Source organism: Somniosus microcephalus, chromosome 30 (genome assembly GCF_052327205.1).
Source record: "Somniosus microcephalus isolate GS21.2 chromosome 30, FLI_Smic_1.0, whole genome shotgun sequence".
NCBI lineage: Eukaryota > Metazoa > Chordata > Chondrichthyes > Squaliformes > Somniosidae > Somniosus > Somniosus microcephalus.
In genome coordinates this window covers 34860221-34886485 of record NC_141016.1, presented here as the reverse complement: position 1 = coordinate 34886485, position 26265 = coordinate 34860221, and the positions used below count along the sequence as shown (strand labels likewise).

At 46.1% G+C, this 26265-nt stretch overlaps 1 protein-coding gene across 1 annotated transcript in view; it reads left to right on the top strand.

Annotated features, from left to right (window-relative positions):
* Nucleotides 1-26265, top strand: part of LOC147098126 (scavenger receptor cysteine-rich domain-containing protein DMBT1-like) — a 53228-nt gene that overhangs the window by 17338 nt on the left and 9625 nt on the right. The window contains exons 4-13 of the mRNA XM_085971333.1: nucleotides 1969-2283; nucleotides 4767-5081; nucleotides 6247-6561; nucleotides 8177-8491; nucleotides 21822-22139; nucleotides 22223-22300; nucleotides 22389-22706; nucleotides 22842-22883; nucleotides 23076-23192; nucleotides 24161-24268. Of these exons, the coding sequence (XP_085827459.1) occupies nucleotides 1969-2283; nucleotides 4767-5081; nucleotides 6247-6561; nucleotides 8177-8491; nucleotides 21822-22139; nucleotides 22223-22300; nucleotides 22389-22706; nucleotides 22842-22883; nucleotides 23076-23192; nucleotides 24161-24268 (2241 nt within the window). The remainder of the gene's footprint in view (nucleotides 1-1968; nucleotides 2284-4766; nucleotides 5082-6246; nucleotides 6562-8176; nucleotides 8492-21821; nucleotides 22140-22222; nucleotides 22301-22388; nucleotides 22707-22841; nucleotides 22884-23075; nucleotides 23193-24160; nucleotides 24269-26265) is intronic.

Here is a 26265-nt window from a genome sequence, read left to right as displayed (position 1 = left end):
AGTGGGGAAGAGAGAGAACATGGCTGGAAATCTGCACTCCGGCCCGTGTTTCTCATCAATCATGGCCACTATAGTCGTCGTCTTGTGAGGACATTTGCTGAAGTGTTTGATTAAATGAATAACTGGTTATGGGAATTTCACTGTAAAACTTTGAATCTGATGTTAGAGATCGGTCCCTATATGGCGATGTAATATTATTAATTGAGCTTGCATCTACTGCTTTTTGTGGGAAGGAGTTCCACACTTCTACCAACCTTAATATGAAGAATTGTTCCTGAACTCTATTGAATGGCCTGGCTCTGATTTAAAGGTTCTGTCCCCTGGTCCCAGACTCCCCGTCGGTGGAAGAAGTTTCTCTCTCTCTGTCCTACCAGTTCCTTTCAAAATTCTATAAACACCATTTAAATTTCCCCTTAACCTTCTAAACTTCAGTTAATACAAGCCTAGTTCATGTCATCCCTCCTCATAATTTAACCTTTGGAGCACTGGCAGTGTTCTGGTGAATTTGCGCTGCACTCCTTCCAAGGCCAATATCTTCGTTCTGTTGTGCGGTGCCCAGAACTGGACCCAGCTCTCCAGATGTGGTCTAACCAGGGCGCTGTATAGCTGTAGGAAAACCTCCTCCCGTTTACATTTTAGCCCTCTAGATATAAAGGCTAACATTCCATTAGCATTTTTTATTATGTTTTTGTAACTGACCACTGCAGTTTAGTGATCTGTGTACATGTACCCCTCAATTTCTTTGGGCCTTCAATGTTTCTACCTTTTCAGCATTTAGAAATTCACGACTCTATCTGTTTTTGATCGAGCGTAGTTCTTGGCCTTGATCCTCAAATGTCCAATCAGCGAACAACAGCAATCAGCAAACAAACCGAATGCTCAACTATGTAAGCAAAAGAGTGCAGGGCAAATCAGGGTGTCTGGATTTCACGGAACAGAGCTCCATCCAGTCACGCCTTGTGCTGTGTGTATACATCCGGTCACGAGGCACAAGAGCTCAGAGTTAAACTAGACAGTGCTCTGACCAGGCCTCGCCTTGTGCACCGTGTATCGTTCCGGTAACGAGGTACACGGGGACAATTAAACCCTGGAAGTGGTGTAGAGCCAAAACTGGAGTCAGATCTCTACAAACCGCTGTGCTGAATAATGGGCCTTGTAGCGGGATGTGATCTGCTGGAGGCAGTAAATGGGGCGAAATCGTGAATCAGATAAAAAAAACTTTAATTTGAACATGTCAATACAACAAGGTGTGAAATACCGAAGGGAGAGAAAGACAGACTTAGGACTGGTGTCCGGATATTCTTCTCACAGAGAGCGATGGAGGATTGGTCTGGAATCTGGTGTAGATTGATTGAGGAAAATAGAATCATTGACAAGGCAGATGCGAAAAGCCGTCTTTAGGGTCATTCTGGGTTAATGAGCTGTACCGGCTCCAACCGTCATCATCAAACGGATGCATCGTGTGTTGTGTAAAGGCAGGGTGTTCCTGGAGGGAGACGGGGTGGTCGGGAAATTCTCCCCTCGGTGTCCTTCAGTTACAGGGTGAAAGCGAGGGCGCCCTCTGCCGGCCCATCTCGGCCTCTACTTTCTGGAGGAGAACATGGATGCGGCCGGCAGTGGAGCCAACCCAAAGTGGGTGCAGGGAGGACAGAGATTGCTTGACTTCGATTTACTCTTCTCTCTCTATCGATACTTTGCCGCGTTCTCTCTGCTGATACAGTGCGTGTTTGTAACATCAGAGTGACGGCCACTGGGTAAGGTACCAACAAATAAAGCAATATTATAAAAAGCCAGACAGTCACATTATAACCAATAGCGTTAGAGGAAAAACAGCATCATCGGTATTGGACCAGATTGGAACCAATCTGAGAACCAATAGTGTCAGACCTGTCATTAATCAGATGTGTACTCATTTGCAAATATTTTATGGTGAATATCGTGAGTATTGTGATTATTATGATTATTCAGATCACAGATTTCCTAGACTAGTATCCGGAGACTCCCCATGCTCGGGCAGACTGGAGGTCCAGTACGGTGAAACCTGGGGAACAGTGTGCGACCTTCACTGGGATTTGAATGACGCCAATGTGGCCTGTGCTCAGCTTCAGTGTGGAGCCGCGGTGTCCGTGCCAAGAGGGGCTTATTTTGGAGAGGGCACTGGACTTCTACGGAGTGATGTCTTTGAATGTACAGGCAGCGAGACAAGTCTGGTTGGCTGCCCTCTTTCTCCAGTAAATCACCACCAGTGCACCCACAGGAACGATGCCAGTGTGATCTGCTCCGGTGAGTACAGACTTACTGAACAACAGACAACTTCCTCCTTAATATTGGGAAAACTGAGGAAGGTGACATTCCTGTGTTTCTCTCTAACAATATCATATATAAACTAGTCCTTACAGTTTACTATTATTGTTATAGGTCTGGCCGAACACGTCAAAATATCCGCAATAATTTGTCAATAGAAAGTTTCTAAACTTAAAGGTTTCTTCTGAAGTAAGCAAATTTGTTGCTAGTTTATTTACCGCCTGCACTGAACGTATTTTTCTCTTAGACAGTTGATGTCACAATCGGTGTCTAACAACTCGCTAGTCGCGCACTGTCTCATTAAACTTGTGCACACCTCATAGACCATCACGGTAGGTTCATTAATAGGACACCGCCTCATTCCCTACGGGTTATCATCATTAATCACACGCTGACATCATTGACCGAGAACATCGTTCAATGTACTTTGACTCATTAACAAATTACAGACTTTATTAACTACAGGTTAACTTAAGTAACAACTCAGAACCCTTGCTAAAAATAAGCTGACTTGATGAACTGTGCATTGACGTCATTAGTTTGGTTCCTTTTTTGTTAACCATCCCTTGATTCTGACTTGATTTGTCGTGCACTGATGTTATGGGCGGTCGATTGTCCTCGTTGCCCAACCACGGACTTTCTGGTCCCTTCACTGCGCTCCTTAACCATCCGCTGACGTCATTAAACCGACACTGTCCTAAACCCCGGGCACCTTTACCATTGCTGATGCTCCTGTGTGATGGTGCCTGCACTGCGGTCATTAGCCCGACATTCACTTGATTAACAGCGCAATGATGTCACCAGCCGTGCACCGTCAACTTTACCGGTACACTGACTTAGGAGACCCGCACTGAACTTCTCAGTGGTGCAGTCACTTTAATTAGCATCAATCGTAGTAACAAGACACTGATCACTTATCTCATTAACTGTTCACTGACCTAGATAATTGACCATTGTCCCCAAAAGTCGGACATTGACTTCATAAACGCGCATTGACCTAATTAGATACTTTGATGTGAACACCAGGCCCTATTAATTGTACCACATGGCAATAGCATTTCGACCCACCCTGTCCAGAGTCACACTTACTGAACAGCGGGGTATCAGGGGGCGGCTGTACTCCCGCACTGGTCAGTACAATCAGGCCAGAGGGAGAAGATTGGGCAGTTATATTATAGAATCAATTCTCTTTACTCCCCACAGCTGATATGATGGGAAACAAATCCATATGATCAGAAATAGGAGATTCCGTACCTCTAGCCTGTTCGGTCATTCTATTAGATCATGACTGATATGTATCTCAACTCTATTTATCTGCCTTTGAGCCATATTCCTTGCTACCCTTAACAAACAAAAATCTATCACAGTGTTGAACATTTCGATTGAACTCAGCATGCAAAGGCTTTCCTTTGGGGAGCAGGTGGAGAATTTCCAGATTTCCACTACCCTTTATGTGAAAAGTTTCTTCGCAATTTCAGTCTTTGACCCAACTATCGTCAGCTGCTTCATAAGTTGCCTTCCCTCCAACATAACGTCAGAAGTGGTGCTGTTTGCTGATGATTGCAGAGTGTTCAGCTCCATTCGCAATTCCTTAGATAATGAAGCAAGCCATGGCCACTTGCACCAAGACGTGGACATCATCCAGACTTGGGCTGATAGTTCGCAAGTAACATTCGTGCCACACAAGGGTCAGGCAATGACCATCTCCAACATGACATACTCTGACCACCTCCTCTTGATATTAATTGGCTTTACCATCGCCGATCCCCCACCATTAATATTTTCTGTGTGGCCATTTACTAGAAACCCTACATGACCAGCCACATAAATGCCGTGTCTAATACAGCAGGTCAGATGCTGGGTATTCTGCAGCGAGTGGCCCACCTTCTGACTCCCCAATGCCTCTTCACCACCGGCAAGGCTCAGGTCAGGAGTTGATAGAATACTCTCTAGTTGGGTGCAGCTGCAACAATACTCAAGAATTTCGACACTATCCAGATGAAAGCCGTCCACTTGATTGCCTGCCCATCCACCACCTTAAACACCCAGTCCCTCCATCACTTTAAGCACTGTTGTCATTCTGCTGAATCTGCGCTGCATCACCTCCAAGGCCAAGATATCTTTTCTGAAATGCGGTGCCCAAAACTGAGAGCAGTGCCCCAGTTTGGGTCTGACCAAGACTCGGTACAACTGAAACATCACTTCCTCACTTTTATATTCCAAGCCCATTGAGATAACGGCCAACAATCCATTAGTTTTTCAGGAAGAGCTGTCAACTTTTGAGTTATCACACAACTTCTTGGGGTCTTGCAGTAACTTTGATTGCTACAAAGAAATAACTATTTGATAAATTACGGACGTGCGATAGTGGTGGATAAGCTTCCCCCATTTTCTATTTTGCCCCTTATATATACTAAAGGTGATTTACATTCTATTTGAATCTGTATTTGTTTCCAAAACAGGGAACCATGGACCCCGATTGGTTGGTGGGGAGAACAGGTGCTCCGGCCGGGTGGAAGTGCTACACGGAGACCAGTGGGGGACTCTGTGTGATGTTTATTTCAGTTTAGAAGATGCCAGCGTGGTCTGTGAGCACCTTCAGTGCGGGGCAGTCACCGCAACCCCGGGAGCAGCTCACTTTGGGGAGGGAACCGGCCCAGTGTGGAAGGAGAACTACAGGTGCCGGGGGAACGAGTCCCGATTGTGGGATTGTCCGGTTTCATCCTGGGATCAGTTTCGCTGCTCACATGGAAATGACACCAGTGTCATCTGCTCGGGTGAGTCCACTCAGTGTATTGAAATGAAATACACCAACTGTTCTCCTGTCGAGCAGAGTCTCACACCAGTGGCACTATTTCTGTAAGTCACTGATTCACCCGTTTTACTGATCAAGATCACCTTCTTCCTCTGACACTAAGCGAGTCTGAGGTGTGTGTGTCGGTCGATTGGACTGAAGTATATTAGCAATGAATCAAAGGCTTTCAATCCAGTGCACGTTTAATAAATACATATCTCGTGTTACGGTGTAAATCTTTGTAAATACAAAGTAACACCCAGCGGTCGCCACCAACAGCTATTGAAACGGCAAAAAGCCCCCGGGACCACTGCTATAGCACGGAAACACTGCACCAGTATTGGAACCGTTATCAATGTTACCGGTTCAAATATGAATCAACATAGAATTCTCCGCACACATCAGCTGTATTTTAACAGAACATTCTGTTAATTTCTTGCCAGATAAATAGTGCGAGATGAGTTTTAATATCCATAAACTGCTCTGTATCTCTGATTATTTCACGAACTTTCCGCACATCACAGTTGTCACGGTGTCCTGGAACACATTTATCCATCAACCAGCCCCAGCTTATAACAGATTATCTGGTCCGTTATCTCATTGCTGTTTGTGGGAACTGACTGAGCGCAAATCAGCTCTCGCGTTTCACACTTAAAACATCGCAACATGTGGACAGGAGGAGGCCCTTCAGCCCCTCCGGCCTGTCCTGCTGCTGTCGCAGTGACAACAAATCAGAAGTACTTCAGTGGCTGTGAAGAGCTTTGGGCCGTCCTGGGAAGCGCTCCATCAATTACACTTCTGTTTGTTTCTCTCCACATCAGCTGAACTGTGAGCAGCCAGAAGCTATTTTGTGCCCGTGCTCCTGCCTTTGATCAGAGCTCATATCAATAGCCAGCCTGGGCCGCCCGCCCTCAGTTAGTTTTTAGCCCCTTTCCCCAGATTAGCCTCCGGAAGCTGCTCGGCATCTCTCTAAAATCAATTCACTGAGAAAAGGTAATGGCGGAGAGGATCACCCTACAAGCGTTGTGGGTAATTATTACAGAAATATAATCATTAAAATTAACAATAACTGTCCGGGTGAGAGTTAGTAAATTATGGGATATTTTGGCTCAGTTTAACCGTTGCTCGCAATGTGTTTCTGTTTGTAGATGAAGGTTGGCCGCCGAGACTGACTAATGGGGGAAGCCGCTGTGACGGGCGAGTGGAGATTTACTACAACGGCAGCTGGGGGAGAGTGCGGGACAACCTCTGGGACCTAAATGATGCCAACGTGGTCTGCAGACAGCTGGGCTGCGGCTCTGCGATAGCCGCTTATAACTCTTCAAAGTACGGTGAGAGTGAAGGGCCCGTGTGGGTGAATGATGTCCAGTGTGAAGGAAACGAGTCTCGGCTCCGGAACTGCAGCTCATTCACATTGAATCCTTCTCTCAATGACAGCATCGGCGTAGGGGTCCTGTGTTCAGGTGAACAAATGGTTCAATTTTACAGAACCATCAAGGGGAATATCTAATCTGCTGAGAAAAGTGGTAAATTGGTCACTTGTTCCTCGGTGTCTCTACATTGGTTATTTAACTCAGGGGGTGAGCGAAAAGCGAGAGGATACGGGCTGAACTGGAAAAAAACGAGAACTTGCATTTATATAGCGCCTTAAACGAAAGACAACCGTCGTAAGGTGCTTCACAGGAAGAGAGATGAAGGTATTAGAACAGGCGACTAAAAGCCTGGCCATTTGGGTAGTTTCAAGAGCTGGTCTTAAACCAGGAGAGGCGGAAGGTTTAGGGAGGGAATTCCTGATCTTGGGACCGAGACGGAGAAATTCACGGCCGCCAATTGTGGAGGGAGGAAGTGAATGATGCACAAGAGGCCACATTTGGAGAACAGTAGAGTTCCCGAAATGATTCGGGCTGGAGGTGGTTATAGTGATAGAGGGGGTCGAGTGCATGAAGATATTTGAACCTGAGGATGGTAATTTAAAACTGGAGGCTTTGGCGGACAGGAAGCCAATCCAAAGCAGTGAGCACAAGGATGATGGTGAGTGTGACCTGGTGCGGGTCAGGATATCAGGAGTTTTCGGGTGAGCTGAAGGTTATGGAGGGTGCAGGATGGGAGGACGGCGTTTCAGCAGCAGATGGGCTGAGGCAGGGACGGAGGTGAGTGATGATACAGAGGTGGAAGTCGGCGGTCTTTGTGACGGAGAGCACGTGGGATTGGAAGATCAGCTCGGCGGTCAAATGCGGCCGAGTTTGCAAGTCAGTTCCATTGTGCAGCATAAACGTGCAGACAGATGTGCTGGAGATTCACTGGTCTAAGTTCCATTATGTTGTGTATAAGTATGGAAGGATGTTTTGGCATGGACTGGTCTAAGTGTTATTACACAGCATATGAATGTAGACAGACATTCTGGGCCTGAAATGGTGTAAGTTCCATTATGCTGTACGTACGTTGCATTCTGCAGTATGCAGTGTGCAGCGGAAGTGATAAATAAAGCTGTGGATAAGTCTATAAGCTAGTATTACGGGGGGAGGAATCTGGTGAAATTAACATAAGCCTGAAGATAAAAGAAAGAGGAGGTGTGAGTGAATGTCAGACCAAGGTAACCAATACGGGTAAGATTAACGGTTAGGGAACAGATACACTTATAGAACAGAATTATAAATTGATTGTTAAAAATAAAGTGAGTGGCACAATTAATAAAAACAACTTAATTTGGCTGTACATCTATGTGCACAGCATTCCAAACCAAACGGGAGAACTGGAGGCAATAAATCGAACGATGGAGAAATGAATAGAATGTTATCCTGAAAGGATTAGGGGAAGTGGGGTGGGAGGAGGCTAGTGTGGAGCATGAATACCGTGTTGGACCCCTTGGGTCGAATGGCCTGACTCTGTGCTGTACATTCTGTATAATTGTATGTAATATGTAAGTGCAGACAGATGTTGCGGGATATAATATCATGTACCTGTCACAGACACATTAAAAGCACCATTTTCTTTAGCTGGAGAAGCAGCAATGTTTGGATTGAGTGATGAGATAAATGTATATTTGAAGTATAATCCTCCTGTATTGTTCTCTAACAGGACACGTGCAGTTAAGGTTGTCCGACGGTGGAAGCCCATGTGCTGGGCGAGTGGAGGTTTATTACAGTGGGACCTGGGGCTCAGTTTGTGATGATTCCTGGGACCTGGCCGACGCTGACGTGGTTTGCAAACAGCTGGGTTGCGGGAATGCGGTGGATGTGGAACTTCCTACTGCTTGTGGACCAGGCTCAGGCCCAGTTTGGTTGGATGAACTGAACTGTTCGGGAAACGAATCGTTTCTCTGGGAATGTCCCTCAGCACCGTGGGGTAAACACGACTGTACTCATAAAGAAAATGCGAGGGTGGTGTGTTCAGGTAAGGGAGCTTTCTATCTGCTCATTTCTGCAGCGTTATATGCGAGGCTTTACTCTGGAGATTTTACATAGAATCTACAGCACAGAAACCGGCCATTTGACCAAAATGGTCTGTGCGATATTTTTGCTCCGCACGTGCCTACTCACTCCGTACTTCATCTAACTCTATCTCCATATCCTTCTGTTCGTTCTCCCTCATGTACATATCTAGCTTCAACTAAAGGCATCTACGCTATTCGCCTCAACTACTCTATCTGATAGCAAGTTCCACATTCTAACCACTCTCTGGGTAAAGAGGTTTCTCCTGAATTCCCTGTTGGACAAGCGGCTATTTTATATACAGGTAACCTTGTTCTGGACTCCCCACAATTGGAAACATCTTCTCTATGTCCACCTACCTATTCCCTTCATAATTTTAAAGACCTCTTTGAGGACACCCTTCAGCCTTCTCTTTTCTAGAGGAAAGAGCCGCAGCCTATTCAGTCTTATTTGATAGTTCTAAATTTTGCGTTCTGGTATCATTTTTACAACTCATTTTTTGCTCTTTCTCCAGTGCTTGTATATCCTTTTTTAGACCAGTATACTATACATTACTCTAAGTGGGTTCTAAACCAAGTTTCCATACATGTTTTAAAGTAATTTCAAAAATAACAACAGAAAATGCTGGAAAAACTCAGCAGGCCAGGCAACATCCATGGAGAGAGAAATAGAGTCAACGTTTCAGGTCGAAACCCTTTGTCAAGACTGAAAAAGCACAGGAAATGAAACACATTAAAAGGCCAGGCTGGGAAAGGACAAAAGAGAAGTGAAGAGACATTGAGAGGTATTGAAAACGAAACGAGATGGTGATAGGAGTAGTGGAGACAAAAGACGGCTCTAGATTAGGGGGGAAGGGCCAAAACCAAAAGATGTGGATAAAATATAAGTTTAAATGTAATGGGGGCCGAGGTTATGATCTGAAATTGTTGAACTCGATATTGAGTCCGGAATGCTGTAAAGTGCCTAATCAGAAGATGCGGTGCTGTTCCTCCAGCTTATGCTGAGCTTCCGTGGAACATTGCAAGTGCCCGAGTACAGTGAGGTCTGAGTGGGAATGGGGCGGTGAATTAAAATGACAGGCGACCGGAAGCTCGGGGTCACCCTTATGTACTGAACGGAGGTGTTCCAAAAAGCGGTCACCGAATGTGCGTTTGGTCTTCCCAATGTAGAAGAGACCACATCGTGATCAGCAAATACATTATACTAGTTTGCAAGAAGTACAAGTAAATCGTTGCTTCAGCTGGAAGGGCTGTTTGGGACCCTGGACAGTGGGGAGTGGGGAGGTATAAGGGCAGGTGTTGCATCTCCTGCGCATGCACAGAAAGGTGTCGGGCGAAGGGGAATGGGTGCTGGGGATGATAGAGGAGTGGACTAGAGTGTCTCGGAGGGAGCTCTCCCTGTGGAATGCTGAAAGGAGGGGGGAGGGGAAGATGCATTTGGTGGTGGGATCACGTTGGAGGTGGCAGAAATGGCGGAGGTTAATTCATTGAATGTGGAGGCTGGTGGGGTAAAAGGTGAGGACAAGGGAAGCCTATCGTGGTTCCGGGAGGGAGGGGCAGGGGTGAGGGCAGAAGTGTGGGAGATAGAATGGACACGGTCGAGGGCCATGTCAACCATGGTAGAGGGGAATCCTCGGTTGAGGAAAAAGGAACTGCCGCCGTGACATTGGCCATCTCCATTTCACTGCTGCCCTCACTAACTCCAACCTACCTCCCACTGAACTTGCAGCACTCCATTCTCTGATCCAACTCTGACATGCCATTAAACCTGCTGACAAGGGTGGTGCTGTTGTTGTTTGGCCAACTGACCTCTACCCAGCGGAACATGAACACCAACTCTCTGACACCTCATCCCACCTCCACCTGGACCATGACCCCACTACCGAACATCAAACCACCGTTTCCAAGACGGTCACTGACCTCATCTACTCTGGGGATCTTCCCCCAGCGGCCACCAACCTCATAGTTCCCCAACCCTGCACAGCCCGCTTCTACCTCCTTCCCAAGACCTAGAAACACGACTGCCCTGCTAGACCCATTGTTTCAGCCTGTTCTTGCCCCACGGAACTTATCTCTTCCTATCTCGACTCTATCTTTTCTCCACTTGTCCAGTCTCTTCCCACCTACATCCACAACTCTTCTGATGCTCTCCGCCACTTTAACATTTTCCAGTTTCCTGGCCCCAACCACCTCCTTTTCACCATGGACGTACAATCCCTCTACATCTCCATCCCCCACCAAGATGGCCTGATGGCACTCCACTTCTTCCTTGAACAGAGTCCAGACCATTCCCCATCCACCACCACCCTCCTCTGACAGGCTGAACTTGTTCTCACATTGAACAACTTCTCTTTTGACTCCACTCATTTCCTCCAAATCAAAGGTGTTGCTATGGGTACCCGCATGGGTCCTAGCTATGCCTGCATTTTCGTGGGATATGTGGAACATGCTTTGTTCCAGTCCTACTCAGGTCACCTTCCTCACCTCTTCTTCCGGTACATTGATGAATGTATCGGTGCCGTTTCCTGCTCTTGCCCTGAGCTAGACAATTCCATTCACTTTGCCTCCAATTTACACCTTTCCCTCACCTTCACATGGTCCATCTCTGACTCTTCCCTTCCCATTTTGGAAGGGGAGGGTGAACAGCCAGTTGTAATGGTGCATATAGGTACCTACGAGGTAGCTAAAAAACAGGATGAGGTCCTAAAAGCTGAATATAGGGAGTTAGGAGGTAAATTAAAAAATAGGGCCTCAAAGGTAGTAATCTTAGGATTGCTACCAGTGGCACGTGCTAGTCAGAGTAGAAATAGATGAATACATGGCTAGAGGAATGGTGCAAGGGGGAGGGATTCAAATTCCTGGGACATTGGAACCGGTTCTGGGGGAGGTGGGACTAGTACAAACTGGATGGTTTGCACCTGGGCAGGACCGGGACTAATGTCCTAGGGGGAGTGTTTGCTAGTGCTCTGGGAGAAGGTTAAAACTAAAATGGCAGGGGGTTGGGAACCTGAGCAGGGAGGCAGATGAAAGGGGATCAATGATAGAAGCAAAAGACAGGAAGGAGACAAGCAAAGGTGGCAGTCAGAGAAATCAAGGGTTTAAATCAAACATGGCAACAGTAAATAATAATTCTAAAAGTTCTAAGAGTGTTAAAAACAAGCCTGAAGGCTTTGTGTCTTAATGCGAGGAGCATTCATAATAATGTGGATGAATTAGCTGTGCAAATAGAGATAAACGGATATGATATGATTGGGATTACGGAAACATGGCTCCAGGGTGTCCAAGACTGGGAACTCAACATCCAGTGGTATTCAATATTCAGGAAAGACAGGCGAAAGGGAAAAGGAGGTGGGGTAGCATTGCTGGTAAAGAGGGGATTAACACAATTGTAAGGAAGGATATTAGCTCTGATGATGTGGAATCTGTATGGGTAGAACTGAGAAATACCAAGGAACAGAAAACTTTAGTGGGAGCGGTATACAGGCCCCCAAACAGTAATGCGAACATTGGGGATGGCATTAAATGGGAAATTAGAGAAGCGTGCAATAAGGGCACAGCAGTTATCATGGGTGACTTTAATCTACATATAGATTGGGCTAACGAAATAAGTAACAATACTGTGGAGGAGGAATTCCTGGATCGTATACGGGATGCTTTCCTGGACCAATATGTCGAGGAACCAACTGGAGACAAGGGCATCTTAGACTGCGTACTGTAGAGTCATAGAGTCATAGAGTCATAGAGTTATACAGCACGGATAGAGGCCCTTCGGCCCATCGTGTCCGTGCCGGCCATCAAGCCCTGTCTAATCTAATCCCATATTCCAGCATTTGGTCCGTAGCCTTGTATGTTATGGCATTTCAAGTGCTCATCCAAATGCTTCTTAAATGTTGTGAGGGTTCCTGCCTCCACAACCCTTTCAGGCAGTGAGTTCCAGACTCCAACCACCCTCTGGGTGAAAAAGCTCTTTCTCAAATCCCCTCTAAACCTCCCGCCCTTTACCTTGAATCTATGCCCCCTAGTTATTGACCCTTCTACTTAGGGAAAAAGCTCCTCAGTATCCATCCTATCTATGCCCCTCATAATTTTGTACACCTCAATCATGTCCCCCCTCAGCCTCCTCTGCTCCAAGGAAAACAAACCCAATCTGCCCAGTCTTTCTTCAAAGCTGAAGCGCTCCAGCCCTGGTAACATCCTGGTGAATCTCCTCTGCACCCTCTCCAAAGCGATCACATACTTCCTGTAGTGTGGCGACCAGAACTGCACACAGTATTGCAGCTGTGGCCTAACCAGTGCTTTATACAGCTCCATCATAACCTCCTTGCTCTTATATTCTATGCCTCGGCTAATGAAGGCAAGTATCCCATATGCCTTTTTTACCACCTTATCCACCTGTTCCGCCGCCTGCAGGGATCTGTGTACTTGCACACCCAGATCCCTCTGCCCCTCCGTCTTGCCTAGGGTCTTACCATTCATTGTGTATTCCCTTGCCTTGTTAGTCCCCCCAATGTGCATCACCTCGCACTTTTCCGGGTTAAATTCCATTTGCCACTGTTCCGCCCATCTGCCCAACCCATCTATATCGTCCTGCAGACTGAGGCTACCCTCCTCGCTATTTACCACCCTACCAATTTTTGTATTATCCGCGAACTTACTGATCATACCTTTTACATTCATATCCAAGTCATTAATGTAGACCACAAACAGCAAGGGACCCAGCACCGATCCCTGTGGTACCCCACTGGCCACAGGCTTCCAGTCACAAAAACAACCTTCGACCATCACCCTCTGCCTTCTGCCACTAAGCCAGTTTTGTATCCAATGTGCCAAGGCACCCTGGTTTCCATGGGCTCTTACCTTCTTGACCAGTCTCCTGTGCGGGACTTTATCGAAGGCCTTACTGAAATCCATGTATACCACATCCAGTGCATTACCCTCATCCACACACCTAGTCACCCCCTCAAAAAATTCAATCAAATTAGTCAGACATGATCTTCCCTTGACAAAGCCATGTTGACTATCCCTGATTAATCCTTGTCTCTCCAAGTGGAGACTAATTTTGTCCCTCAGAATTTTTTCCAATAATTTTCCTACCACTGATGTTAGGCTCACAGGCCTGTAGTTCCCCAGTTTTTCCCTACTTTCCTTCTTGAATAATGGTACTACATTAGCGGTTCTCCAGTCCTCTGGCACATCCCCTGTGGCCAGAGAGGTCCTGAATATATGTGTTAGAGCCCTCGCAATCTCTTCCTTTGCCTCACACAGCAGCCTGGGATACATTTCGTCCGGGCCTGGGGATTTATCCATTTTTAGGCCTGTTAAAACCGCCAATACCTCCTCCCTCTCGATGTTAATATGTTCGAGCATATCACAGTCCCCCCGCCCTATTTCTATGTCTACATCGTCCTCCTCCATAGTGAAAACAGATGCAAAAAATTCATTTAGAACCCCTCCTACATCTTCCGGCTCCACACACAGATTGCCACTTTTGTCCCTAATAGGCCCTATTTTTTCCCTAGTTATCCTCTTACCCTTAATATACTTATAAAACATCTTAGGATTTTCCTTTATTTTGCTCGCCAGTGTTATTTCATGGCCCCTCCTTGATATCCTAATTTCTTTTTTAAGTATCCCCCTGCACTTTTTGTACTCCTCTAGGGCTTTCTCTGTCTTTAGCCTTTTGTATCTGCCAAAAGCACTCCTTTATTTCCAAATCCATTCTCGTATATCCCCAGCTATCCAAGGTTCCCTGTGGTTTTTGGAACCACCCTTGACCTTTATGGGAACATGTTGCCATTGTATGATCTCAATCTCCCTTCTGAAAGCCTGCCATTGCTCCGATGCAGATTTTCCCACAAGTAGCTGATCCCAGTCCCTTTTGGCCAGATCCTGCCTTATCCTATTAAAATCGGCCTTCCCCCAATTTAGAACCTTTATTTCTGGCCCATCCCTGTCCTTTTCCATGACATTTCCATATGTCATGAGAAAGGATTAATTAGCAATCGTGTTGCGCGAGGCCCCTAGGGGCGGAGCGATCAAAATGTGATAGAATTCTTCATTAAGATGGAGAGTGAAGTAGTTGACTCAGAGACTAGGGTCCTGAATTTAAATAAATGAAACTACTGTGATATGAGTTGCGAGCTGGGTAGGATCGATTGGGTGGATAGGCAATGGCAAACATTCAAAGATCGCACGGATAAATTACAGAATTTGTTCATCCCTGTTTGGCATAACAATAAAACAAAAAAGGTGACTCAACCATGGATAACAAGGGAAATTAAGGATAGCATAAAACCCAAGAGAGAACATACAAATTGGCCAGAAAAAGCAGTAAACCTGAGGACTGGGAGCAGTTTTGGATTCAGCAAAGGAGGAAAAAGGAATTAATCAAGAGGTTGAAATAGAGTATGAGAGTAAGCTTCAGTGAACATAAAAACTGACCGTAAAAGCTTTTATAGGCATGTGAAGAGAAAAAGATTGGTGAAGTCAAACATAGGTCCCTTGCAGTCAGAATCAGGGGAATTTTTAATGGGGATCGCAGAAATGGCAGATCAATTAAATACATACATTGGTTCTGTTTTCAGAAAGGAGGACAATAATAACCTCCAAGAGATGTCGGCGAACATAGGTTCTAATGAGAGGGAGGAACTGAATGAAATCAGTATTTGTAGGGAAATGGTGTTAGGGAAATTGACGCGATTGAAGGCCAATAAATCCCGAGGGCCTCATCATCTACATCCTAGGGTGCTTAAAGAAGTGGCCCTGGAAATAGTAGATGCAATGCTGGTCATCTTCCAAAATTCTATAGACTCTGCAACAGTTCCCATGGATTGGAGGGTAGTTAATGTTCCCCCACTGTTCAAAAAAGGTGGTAGAGAGAAAACTTGGAATTATAGACCAGTAAGCCTGACATCAGTAGTGGGGAAAATGCTGGAGTCCATTCTAAAAAATATTATAGTAGAGCACTTGGAAAACAGTGACAAGATCGGACAAAGTCAACATGGATTTACAAAAGGTAAATCGTGCTTGACTGATCTACTGGAATTTTATGAGGATGTAACTGGTAGAACAGATGAGGGAGAACCAGTGGATGTGGTGTATTTGGACTTTCAGAAGGCTTTTGATAAGGTCCCGCATAAGAGATTAGCGTGTAATCTTAAGGCACATGGGATTGGGGGCAAGGTACTGACGTGGATAGATGACTGGTTGGCAGACAGGAAGCAAAGAGTTGAAATAAACGGGTTTTTTTCTGAGTGGCAGGCTGTGACTACTGCGGTACTGCAGGGATCAGTCCTAGGACCCCAGCTATTCACAATATATATTAATGATCTAGACGAGGAAACTAGATGTAATATCTCCAAGTTTGCAGACGACACAAAGCTGGGTGGGTGTGTGTGCTGTGAGGAGGGTGCCGAGAAACTCCAGTATGATTTGGACAGGTTTGGTGATTGGGCAGGTGCATGGTAGATGCAGTATAATGTGGATACATGCGAGGTTATCCACTTTGGTGGCCAAAACAGGAAGGCAGATTAATACCTGAACGGCAATAGATTGGGAGAAGTGGCAGTGCAACGAGAGCTGGGCGTCCTTTTGCACCAGTCGCTGAAGGTAAGTATGCAGGTGGAGGAGGCGGTTAAGAAGGCAAATGGTATGTTGGCCTTTGTAGCGAGAGGGTTTGAGTACAGGAACAAGGATGTATTGCTGCAGTTGTACAGGGCCTTGGTGAGCCCACACCTTGAGTATTGTGTGCAGTTTTGGTCGCCTTATCTGATGAAGGATGTTCTTGCCATGGAGGGAGTGCAGCGAAGATTCACCAGACTGATACCTGGGGTGGCAGGAATGACGTATGAGGAGAGCTTGGGTCGATTGGGCTTATACTCGCTTGAGTTTAGAAGAATGACAGGGGATCTCATTGAAACTTATAAAATTCTAACAGGACTAGACAGATTAGATGTTCCCGATGGCGGGGGAGTCCAGAACCAGGTGTCAGAGTCTAAGGATAAGGGGGAAGCCATTTAGGACAGAGCTGAGGAGGAATTTCTTCACCCAGAGAGTGGTGAACCTGTGGAATTCTCTACCACAGAAGGCAGTAGATGCCAATTCATTAAATATATTGAAGAAGGTGTTAGATATATTTCTTAAGGCTAAAGGGATTAAGGGATATTGGGGGAAGGCAGGGACAGGGTACTGAGTTTAATGATCAGCCATGATCTCATTGAATGGCGGAGCAGGCTCGAGGGGCCAAATGGCCTACATCTGCTCCCATCTTTTATGTTCCTATGTTTCTTCCTCGACTTCTCCATCTCCATCTCTGGGAATAGGTTATTGACCAACATTCACTACAAGCCCACTGACTCCCACAGCTACGTGGACTACACTTCCTCCCACTGCGACTCCTGTAAGGACTCTATACACTCTCCCAGTTTCTCCATCTCCCCTGCATCTGCTCCGTCGATGCCACCTTCCACACCAGTGCTTCCGACATGTCTTCCTATTTCCTCAACCAAGGATTCCCCTCTACCATGGTTGATACTGCCCTCGATCGTGTCCATTCTATCACCCGCACATCTGCCCTCATCCCTGCCCCTCCCTCCCGGACCCACGATAGGTTTCCCCTTGTCCTCACCTTTCACCCTACCAGCCTTCACATTCAATGGATCATCCTCTGCCATTTCCGCCACCTCCAACGTGATCCCACCACCAAACACATCTTCCCCTCCCCTCTGCTTTCAGCATTCCGTAGGGACCACTCCTTCCAAGACACCCTAGTCCACTCCTCTATCACCCCCAGCTCCCCTTCCACTTTGCCCGGAACCGTCCCGTGCAAGCACAGGAGATGCAACACCTGCCCTTATACCTCCCCCCCTTCCCACTGGCCAGGGCCCCAAACACCCCTTCCAGGTGAAACAGCGATTTACTTGTACTTCTTGCAAACTAGTATAATGTATTTGCTGCTCACGATGTGGTCTCCTCTACATTGGGGAGACCAAACGCGGATTGGGTGACTGCTTTGCAGAACACCTCCATTGAGTCCGTAAGGATGACCCCGAGCTTCCGGTCACCAGTCCTTTTAATTCACCGCCCCATTCCACTCAGACCTCGGCCCCCATTACATTTTTACTTATATTTTTTATCCATAACTTTGTTTTGGCCCTCCCCCTTTTTTTCTCTCCCACATGGCAGCTGCCTCCCATTCTGCCAGCGCATTTCACATCTAGTCCAGAGCCGTTTATTGTCTCCACTATTCCTACCACCATCTCGTCTCGTTTTGAATACTGCTTAATGTCTCTTCACTTCTCTTTTGTTCTCTCCCAGCCTGGCCTTTTAATCTGTTTCATTCCGTGTGCTTTTTCAGTCTTGACAAAGGGTTTCGACCTGAAACGTTGAGTCTATTTCTCTCTCCATGGATGTTGCCTGGCCTGCTGAGTTTTTCCAGTATTTTCTGTTGTTATTTCGGATTTCCGGCATCTGCAGTATTTTGCTATCGTTTAAAGTAATGTCCTTGCTTTTCAATTAAATTCCACTTGAATTGAACCTCTTTGCTTTGTTTGCGTTTTTATGCCCTTGTTAACTTCCATTGCTAGTTTTAATTATTAGTTAAAGTGTATCTTTTGTTCCTCTATCCCAATTAAGCGTTTATTTTCCAAAGATTTTGTGGCCTCCTTATGCTGCTTATGAAAATGCACCACCTAACACTTACCGATAAAAAAATTAATTTACCATTTACACGCCCATTCTGCAAGTTTATTAATATCTTCTAATATTTTGTTGCAATCTTCCTCGGTATTAACTATAGCCCCCAGATTGGTGTACTCCATTTATTTAAAATTGTACTTCCAAATCCCAAGTACAAATCGTTTATGCAAATGATGAACAGTAGCAGTCCCTGTACCGATCCTTGGGGAACACCAGTTCTGAGCTTCCACCAGTCTGATAAATACCTTTAACCCCAACTATCTGTTTTCTGTTTTGTAGCCAGCGAGCTATCTATTCTGCTACTTGTCCTCTGACTCCACATCGCCTGACGTCAGTCCTGTTTCTATGACGTGCTAACTTATCGAAGACCTTTTTCAAATCCATGTATATTGCACCCACCACATTACCCTTGTCTATATTGTCTGTAACTTCTTCTTTAAATCAATAACGTTGGTAAAGCATGACTTTCTCTTAAAATCCGTGTTGACTATTCTTTATTACATATAAAAGCAAAACACTGTAGTTGCTGGAAATCTGAAATAAAAACAGAAAATACTGGAAATATTGTGCAGGTCAGGCAGCATCTTTGGTGACACTGACAGAGTTAACGTTTCAGATCGATGGTTTTTCACCAGAACTGGAAAAATATGTAACAGGTTTTTAAGCAAGTACAGTAGTGGGAAAGCTGGGAGTGGAGCAAAGAACATACGCAAAGTCAGGGGAGAATAAATGACAAAACTGGTGATAGTGCCAAGCAAAAGGAGATGGTAATGGGACAAGTAACGAAACTAAAGTTGGGTCTAGTGGAGGTGTAAATGGGAACAGCAGAATCATCAGCAATGGCTGCCATCTGAAAGAAATACAGCAAAGTTATGATCTGAAATTGTTTAACTCAATTTTGAATCCGGAAGGCTGTAATGTGTCTAATCAATAGACGAGGAGCTGTTCCTTGAGCTGACATCGAACTTCCAATTTCAGCAATTGCTGTGTTTTTACTATCCGGTCTGGCCCCATATGATCAGCATCCCATACGCCCCTAACTCAGTGAATTTCGAGATCGGCACAATGCTGCACTAATCTTCCATCACCATCACCTCTGTGCCCAATTATCTGGCCAGAATCTGCCCCCGCACAGAGAATGCTTCCTACCATTTTCAGAATTCTCGTTCCCCCTATACCCGTTGCTCTGGCCTCCTACCGTCTCTAGTTCCTTTCATTGGGAACTGCCAACGTGACATCGGCCGTCTCAGTTTCTCTGCTCCACTCACTCACTCTAATCTACCTCCCTCTGACATTGCAGCAATCCATTCTCTCGTACCTAATCCTAATATTGTCATTAAACCTGCTGGCAAGGGCGGCGCTGCTGTTGATTGGCGAACCGACCTCTAACTTGCAGAGTCTGAACGCCCAGTCTCTGAAGCCACCTCGTACCTCCCCGTGGACCAAGACCCCACCACCGAACATCAAGCCATCATTTGAAAGACGGTTGCCGACCGCATCTTCCCTCAATGGCCTCCAACCTCATAGACCCCCAACCCCACACAGCCCGATTCTACATCCATCCCAAGATCTACAAACAGGACTGCCCTGGTAGACCCAATGTTTCAGCCTGTTCTCGCCCCATGGAAATGATTCCTTCCTATCTCGACTTTTTTTCTCAACTTATCCAGCCTCTTCACGCCTGCATCCATGAATCTTCTGACACCTTCCACTACTTGAACAGCTTCCAGTTTCCTGGCACTACCCATCTGCTTTTCGCCATGGACTCTACACATCCATCCCCCACCAGGACGGCCTGAAGATTCTCAGCTTCTTCATTGAATAGTGGGTCAACCAGTTCCCATCCACCACCATTCTCCCCTGCCTGGCTGAAAATGTTCTCACATTGAACAACATCTCATTTGACTCCACTCACTTCTTCCAAATAAATGGCATTGCTCTGGGAAGCCGTAGCTGTGCTTGTCTTTTCGTGGGATATGTGGAACATTCTTTGTTCCATTCCTAGTCAGGCCCCATTCCTCACATCTGATTCTGGAATGTTGGTGACTGTATCGATGCCATTTCCTCCTTTTGTGCCGAACTGGCAAATGTCATCAACTTTGTGAACAATTTCCAGCGCTACCTGGCCTTGACATGGTCAACCTGAGACTCTTCCCGCCCTCGACATCTCTCTCTCCATTTCTGGGGATAGGCTATCGACCAATATCCGCTATAAGCCTACTGACTCCCACAGCTAACTTAACTACATTTCCTCCCAGGCAGCTTCCTGTAAGGATTCTATTCCATTCTCCCAGTTTCTCCATCTCCATCGCATCTGTTCTGATGATGCCACCTTCCATCCTAGTGTTTCCGATATGTCTTCCTTTTTCCTCAACTGAGGATTCCCCTCCACCATGGTTGAAAGGGCACTCGAACTGTCCTTTCCATTGCCCGTACCTCTGCTCTTACCCCATTCCTCCCTCGCAGAACCACGATATGGTTCCCCTTGTCTTTACCTTCGACCCCACCAGCCTCCACATTCAACAGATCAACCTCCAACATTTCTGCCACTTCCAGCATGTTCCCACCACCAAACACATCTCCCCTCCCCCTTCAGCATTCTGAATGGACTGTTGCTTCCGCGACACCCTGGTCCAATCCTCAATCACCCTCAACACCCCGTCCCCTTCCCACAGCACCTTCCCATGCAAGCGCAGGAGAATCAATAGCTGCCATTTTACCACTTCCCTTCCCACCATCCAGGGCTCCAAACATTCCTTCCAGGTGGAACAGCGATTTACTTGTACTTCTTTAAATTTAGTATTGAGCATTCGCTGCTCACGATGCGGTCCCCTCTACATTGGGCAGGCCAAACGCAGATTGGTGTTCGCTTTGTGGAACACCTCCACTCAGTCTGCAAGCTGACACCAAGCTTCCAGTTACCTGTCATTTTTATTCTTTGCCCCCCTCCCACTCTGACCTCGCTGTCTTCAAACTCCTACACCAGTCAATGAAGCTCAACGTAAACTCAAGGAACAGCACTTCATCTTTCGGTAAGGAAATGTACAGAGTTCAGGACTCAACATTAAGTTCAGCAATATCAGATCATAACCTCTGCCCAAATGTTTTCTTGCAGTAGCTATTGCTGATGATTCTGTTACTCCTATTAATACCTCCTCTCGACACATATTGGTTTCTTTTGCCCCATTACCATCTCCTTTTGCCTTGCACCATCATCTCTTTTGTCTCTCAATCTCTCCTGCCTTCCACTCTATCACGGACCTTCCCTTTTGTTCTTTCTCCCCTCCCCAATTTCCCGCTCCTGCACTTGCTTAAAACCTGTTACATCTCTAACTTTATTCAAGTTCTGACGAATGGTCATCGTCCTGAAAATCTAATTCGGTTTCTCTCTCCGCAGATGCTGCCTGACCTGCTGAGTATTTCCAGAATGCTCTGTTTTTATTGTTTGTTTTATTTTCGATTTCTAGCTGTATTTCCATTAAATTTCTGAAATAATTATCGACACTAGTGAACACAACCGGTGCAATATGTGTTGTGCAGTATGAACACACAGAGTTACCAATCGAACCACCTGGACATTTCTTGTTTCATTGACAGAGCACAAAGAGATGCGGCTGGTGAAAGGAAAGCATCGCTGTGAGGGAAGAGTGGAAGTGTTCTACAATGGGACCTGGGGAACAGTGTGCTCGGAGAAACTGGATCGACATGATGCAGAAGTGATCTGTAAACAGTTACAGTGCGGCCCCCTCATATCTATTGAGTATAACACTCGGTTATTCGGAGCGGGATCCGGAACCATTTGGCTCGATGAGATGGAATGTAAATCACACGAGTCCTTCCTCTGGCAGTGTCAGTCAGACCCGTGGGGGGAACACAACTGTTATCACAGGGAGGATGCAGGTGTTGTTTGTTCAGGTAACACAAGGAACCGTTCAATGTGCGCGTGTCATTTAAAACATTGCTGTCCAATAGAGTCAGCATATTTCTCTTCTCAACAGAAGTCAAAGTGACGGAGAGGCCCCACAGCTCAAGGGTCTGCGATCGAGAATCTGATCCTAAACATGAACATTCACCAGGTGCTTCCTCCTCTTCATTATATCAACTATCTAACTTGTACTCCAGGCTTGTACTAAATAAATAACAATAAATGATTCTCTGTGATAGACTCGGGACAACCATTGCGCCTGGTTGGAGGCAACACCAACTGCTCCGGGAGAGTGGAGATATTGTCCAATAACAGCTGGGGCACGGTGTGTGATGACTCCTGGGATATGGCCGATTCCAATGTTGTCTGCAGACAGCTGGGTTGCGGCCCCGCTCTATTGGCCGCAGGAGGGGCCGCAATTGCCCAGGGGGCCGGCCTTATCTGGCTGGATGAGGTGAAGTGCACCGGAAGTGAATCCTTTCTGTCCGACTGTCGTTCCTCACCGGCAGGTCAACATGACTGTGATCACAAGGAAGATGCCAGTGTGATTTGTTCCGGTAAGGGTCGCAGGGCGTTTTCTCGTTCTGTGATCATTACTCATGGATTGCGGAAATTAAGAACAACGTTTATATTTTCAATATAAAATCCTTATATTTGAAGTTGATGAACTGTTTGTACAATATATTCCACAGGACTCGATTTGCCTCCTACTGCTTCTCCGTCCACACCTGCAGGTGCTTACCATTATTAGCACTATTATTAGTATTAATGTTAGCGTTCGTATTAGTGGTATTGGTGTTATTGACATTTTCTTGGTTGTGTTAATTTCTGTAGATAATGTGAGCAGTTCCAAATTGACTGGAACATTTTTAAAATACAAGGCGGACTGTGTCTGTGTTAAACCTTTCTGTAATCTTGTGATTAAGGACAGGGAGGAAAAACCACCTCCAACCCTGTTGCCGTCTGCATAACCCTCGGAGTCCTTCTAATCTGTGAGCTGATCGCACTGATGACGGTAATACAGAGAAAGTCCACAAGAAGAGGTGAGGCTCATATCTTGCCGCTGAATTAACACTTGATCTCAGATCGCTTCATACCCGGGCGAGTCTCCAGTTCACTTCATTTTCCATAGAGTGTCATGTTGTCTTGTTAGCAATAAATCTGAATTCGCTTTTGGCGAATTGTTCCATTCAATGTGCTGCTCGAATGAGTAAAATGTGACATTTAAAAGGGAGAGTTATTTAAAGTGTCCACATTCACTGTCCCAGTTCATCAGCCGGTACATGAGATTCCTGAAGAATTTAATTGCTGCAACAATGGGACAGAAAGTTTATTGAACTGTCTGGGCTGTGCGCTCAGTTATTTATTGGTCTGTAGTGCTTCCTTTATCCATTGGGTGTCCGTTCCACCCCTTCAGTTTCTGGGTCCGGATGCCCAATCTCGAACGCTCTGACCGGGTTCTGTCCACCATGTTGAGAGGTGACAGTTTTATAGGACTTTCTGCATTCTCCGGTGATTACTCTACATCCCAACACAACTATTCCACACCTATCTCACCCGCCCAGCACACTCCTGTACTGTGTATACAGCAAGGCTCCTCTCACACTGACGGGACATGCCAAAGAACCATCAGCTCCTTACTCGCGCTTCCAAACTGATGCTGTCCGCAGAGATCAGTCAACTTCACCCAGCTTCTCTTCAGCTGAACTCCCCGTGTGGCCCCGTAACCGAGCGATCAACTGGAGCTCATTTCTCCTGATATCCCCTCATTCCCTCTTCCCGAGGTCAATACAACTGGCCGCAGTCTGCTGGAAGTGAACATGTGTCTGCACAGAGACACAGACACACACACGGAATCACACACACAACTAAACTCCTCCACATTCACGCTAACTGATTCTGTCCCTTGACTATCACTATATCAGTTATTTGGATTTTTCCGCAGATGAATTCCCGTGAAACGCGCGTGAAGTGAATCAAAATGTTAATCTCCCCGCCCTCCCTCCAACAGGTGCTGTCACTCGCGGCAGGAAGTCACCTGCTTGTTTGTACCAAGCAATTTATGAAGAGATTGAGAATATTCCACCTGGCCAGGATTCCGCTCAGACCCAGGGTTCAGGTCTGTATTTTCCGTTTGATATTGAATCTTCACTGGACAAATGTTGCCTTCCCTTAAATACCCCTTTTAATGGTCAATGTACTGACTGGACACGATCAGCAGTACGCTCACTGTCCCCATGTGAAGGAATCCTATCACAGTGAGAGTGTCTCTGTGTCCGTGTGTATAGTGAGAACAGCAATGGTTTGGGAAGATTCCCACTGGTCGGTATTTTTCACAGAATGGGATTTTGGGTTGTTTGTAAATAGAGAGCAGAGACGCTGTTTCTATTTCCCACCCGGCTCCACACGGACTCCTTCAGATATCTGAGCCCAGGAATAATAAACCCATCGGCTGATTGTATTTCTTATTTTATATTCACTCAAACATGACATGCAGTCACAGATTGATTGAAACCATCTTCATTCCTTCACTTATCGCCTTTCGTTTGGCCAGATATTCCGATCCCTACGTGTGTTTACGCGCTGTGTACGCACCCGCAGGGACATCGGAAATGCCGGTTTCATGCATGGTCTTGACAGATCCTCCACCTGCCCTGGAGAAGGGCCTCCGCGAGCAGAGAGTTCCGCTTTCTGGAGACCCTCCGCCCGCAGAGTATAGGAATAGGAAGATAGAACAGTTGAATGCGTGGCTAAAGGGATGGTGCAGGAGGGAGGGCTTTAGTTTCCTGGATCACTGGGTCTGCTTCTGGGAAAGGTGGAACTTGTACAAGTCGGACGGTTTACACCTGAACCAGAGGGGGACCAATATCCTTGCGGGGAGGTTTGCTAGCACTGTTGTGGGGGGGGGGGGGTTAAACTAACTTGGCAGGGGGATGGGATACAGCGTGGAGCTATAGTAGGGGGTGATTTACGGAGGAAAAAACAAGTCAGCTGGGAAGGCAGAGCAAATATGTGAAGGCAAAAGGGAATATGGCAAGGCTGGAAGGCATTTATTTTAGTGCAAGGAGTCTTGCAAATAAGGTGGATGAACTGAAGTTGTTGTTGAACACATGGGAGTACGATATTGTTGCTATCACGGAGACATGGTTGAGGGAGGGTCAGGACTGGCAGCTCAATATTCCAGGGTATAGAATCTTCAGGCGAGACAGAGTGGGGTGTAAAAGGGGAGGGGGTGTTGCAATATTAATTAAGGAGTCAATTACTGCTGTAAGGAGGGATGATATATTAGCGGGTTCCTCTAATGAGGCCATATGGGTAGAACTTAAAAACAAAAAGGGGGCAAGCACTTTGCTGGGAGTGTACTATAGGCCCCCAAACAGCCAGGGGGAGATAGAGGAACAGATATGTAGGCAAATCTCAGAGAAGTGCGAAAATAATAGGGTAATAATCGTGGGGGTTTTCAACTTCCCCAATATTAATTGGGATAGTCAGAGTGTGAAAGGCTTAGAGGGTGCAGAATTCTTAAAGTGCATCCAGGAGAGCTTTTTGAGCCAACATGTAGAAAGTCCTACAAGAGAGGGGGCGGTACTGGACCTAATTCTAGGGAATGTAGCCGGGCAAGTGGTGGAAGTGTCAGTAGGAGAGCATTTTGGCGACAGTGACCATAATTCGGTGAGATTTAAGGTGGTCATGGAAAAAGACAAAGACGGCCCAGAAATAAGGGTTCTAAATTGGGGGAAGGCCGATTTTAATATGATAAGGCAGGATCTGGCCAAAGTGGACTGGGAGCAGCTACCTATAGGAAAATCCACATCAAAGCAGTGCGAGACTTTCAGAAGGGAAATAGAGAGAGTACAACACCAACATGTTCCCGTAAAGGTCAAGGGTGGGACCAACAAGCAAAGGGAACCTTGGATGACAAGGGATATACAAAAATGCATTAGGAAAAAAAGGGGGGCTTTTGGCAGTTACTAAAGACGGAGGAAGCCCTAGAGGAGTATAAAAAGTGCAGGGGCATATTTAAAAAAGAAATTAGGAGAGCGAGGAGGGGCCATGAAATAACACTGGCGAGCAAAATAAAGGAAAATCCTAAGATGTTTTCTAAGTATATTAAGG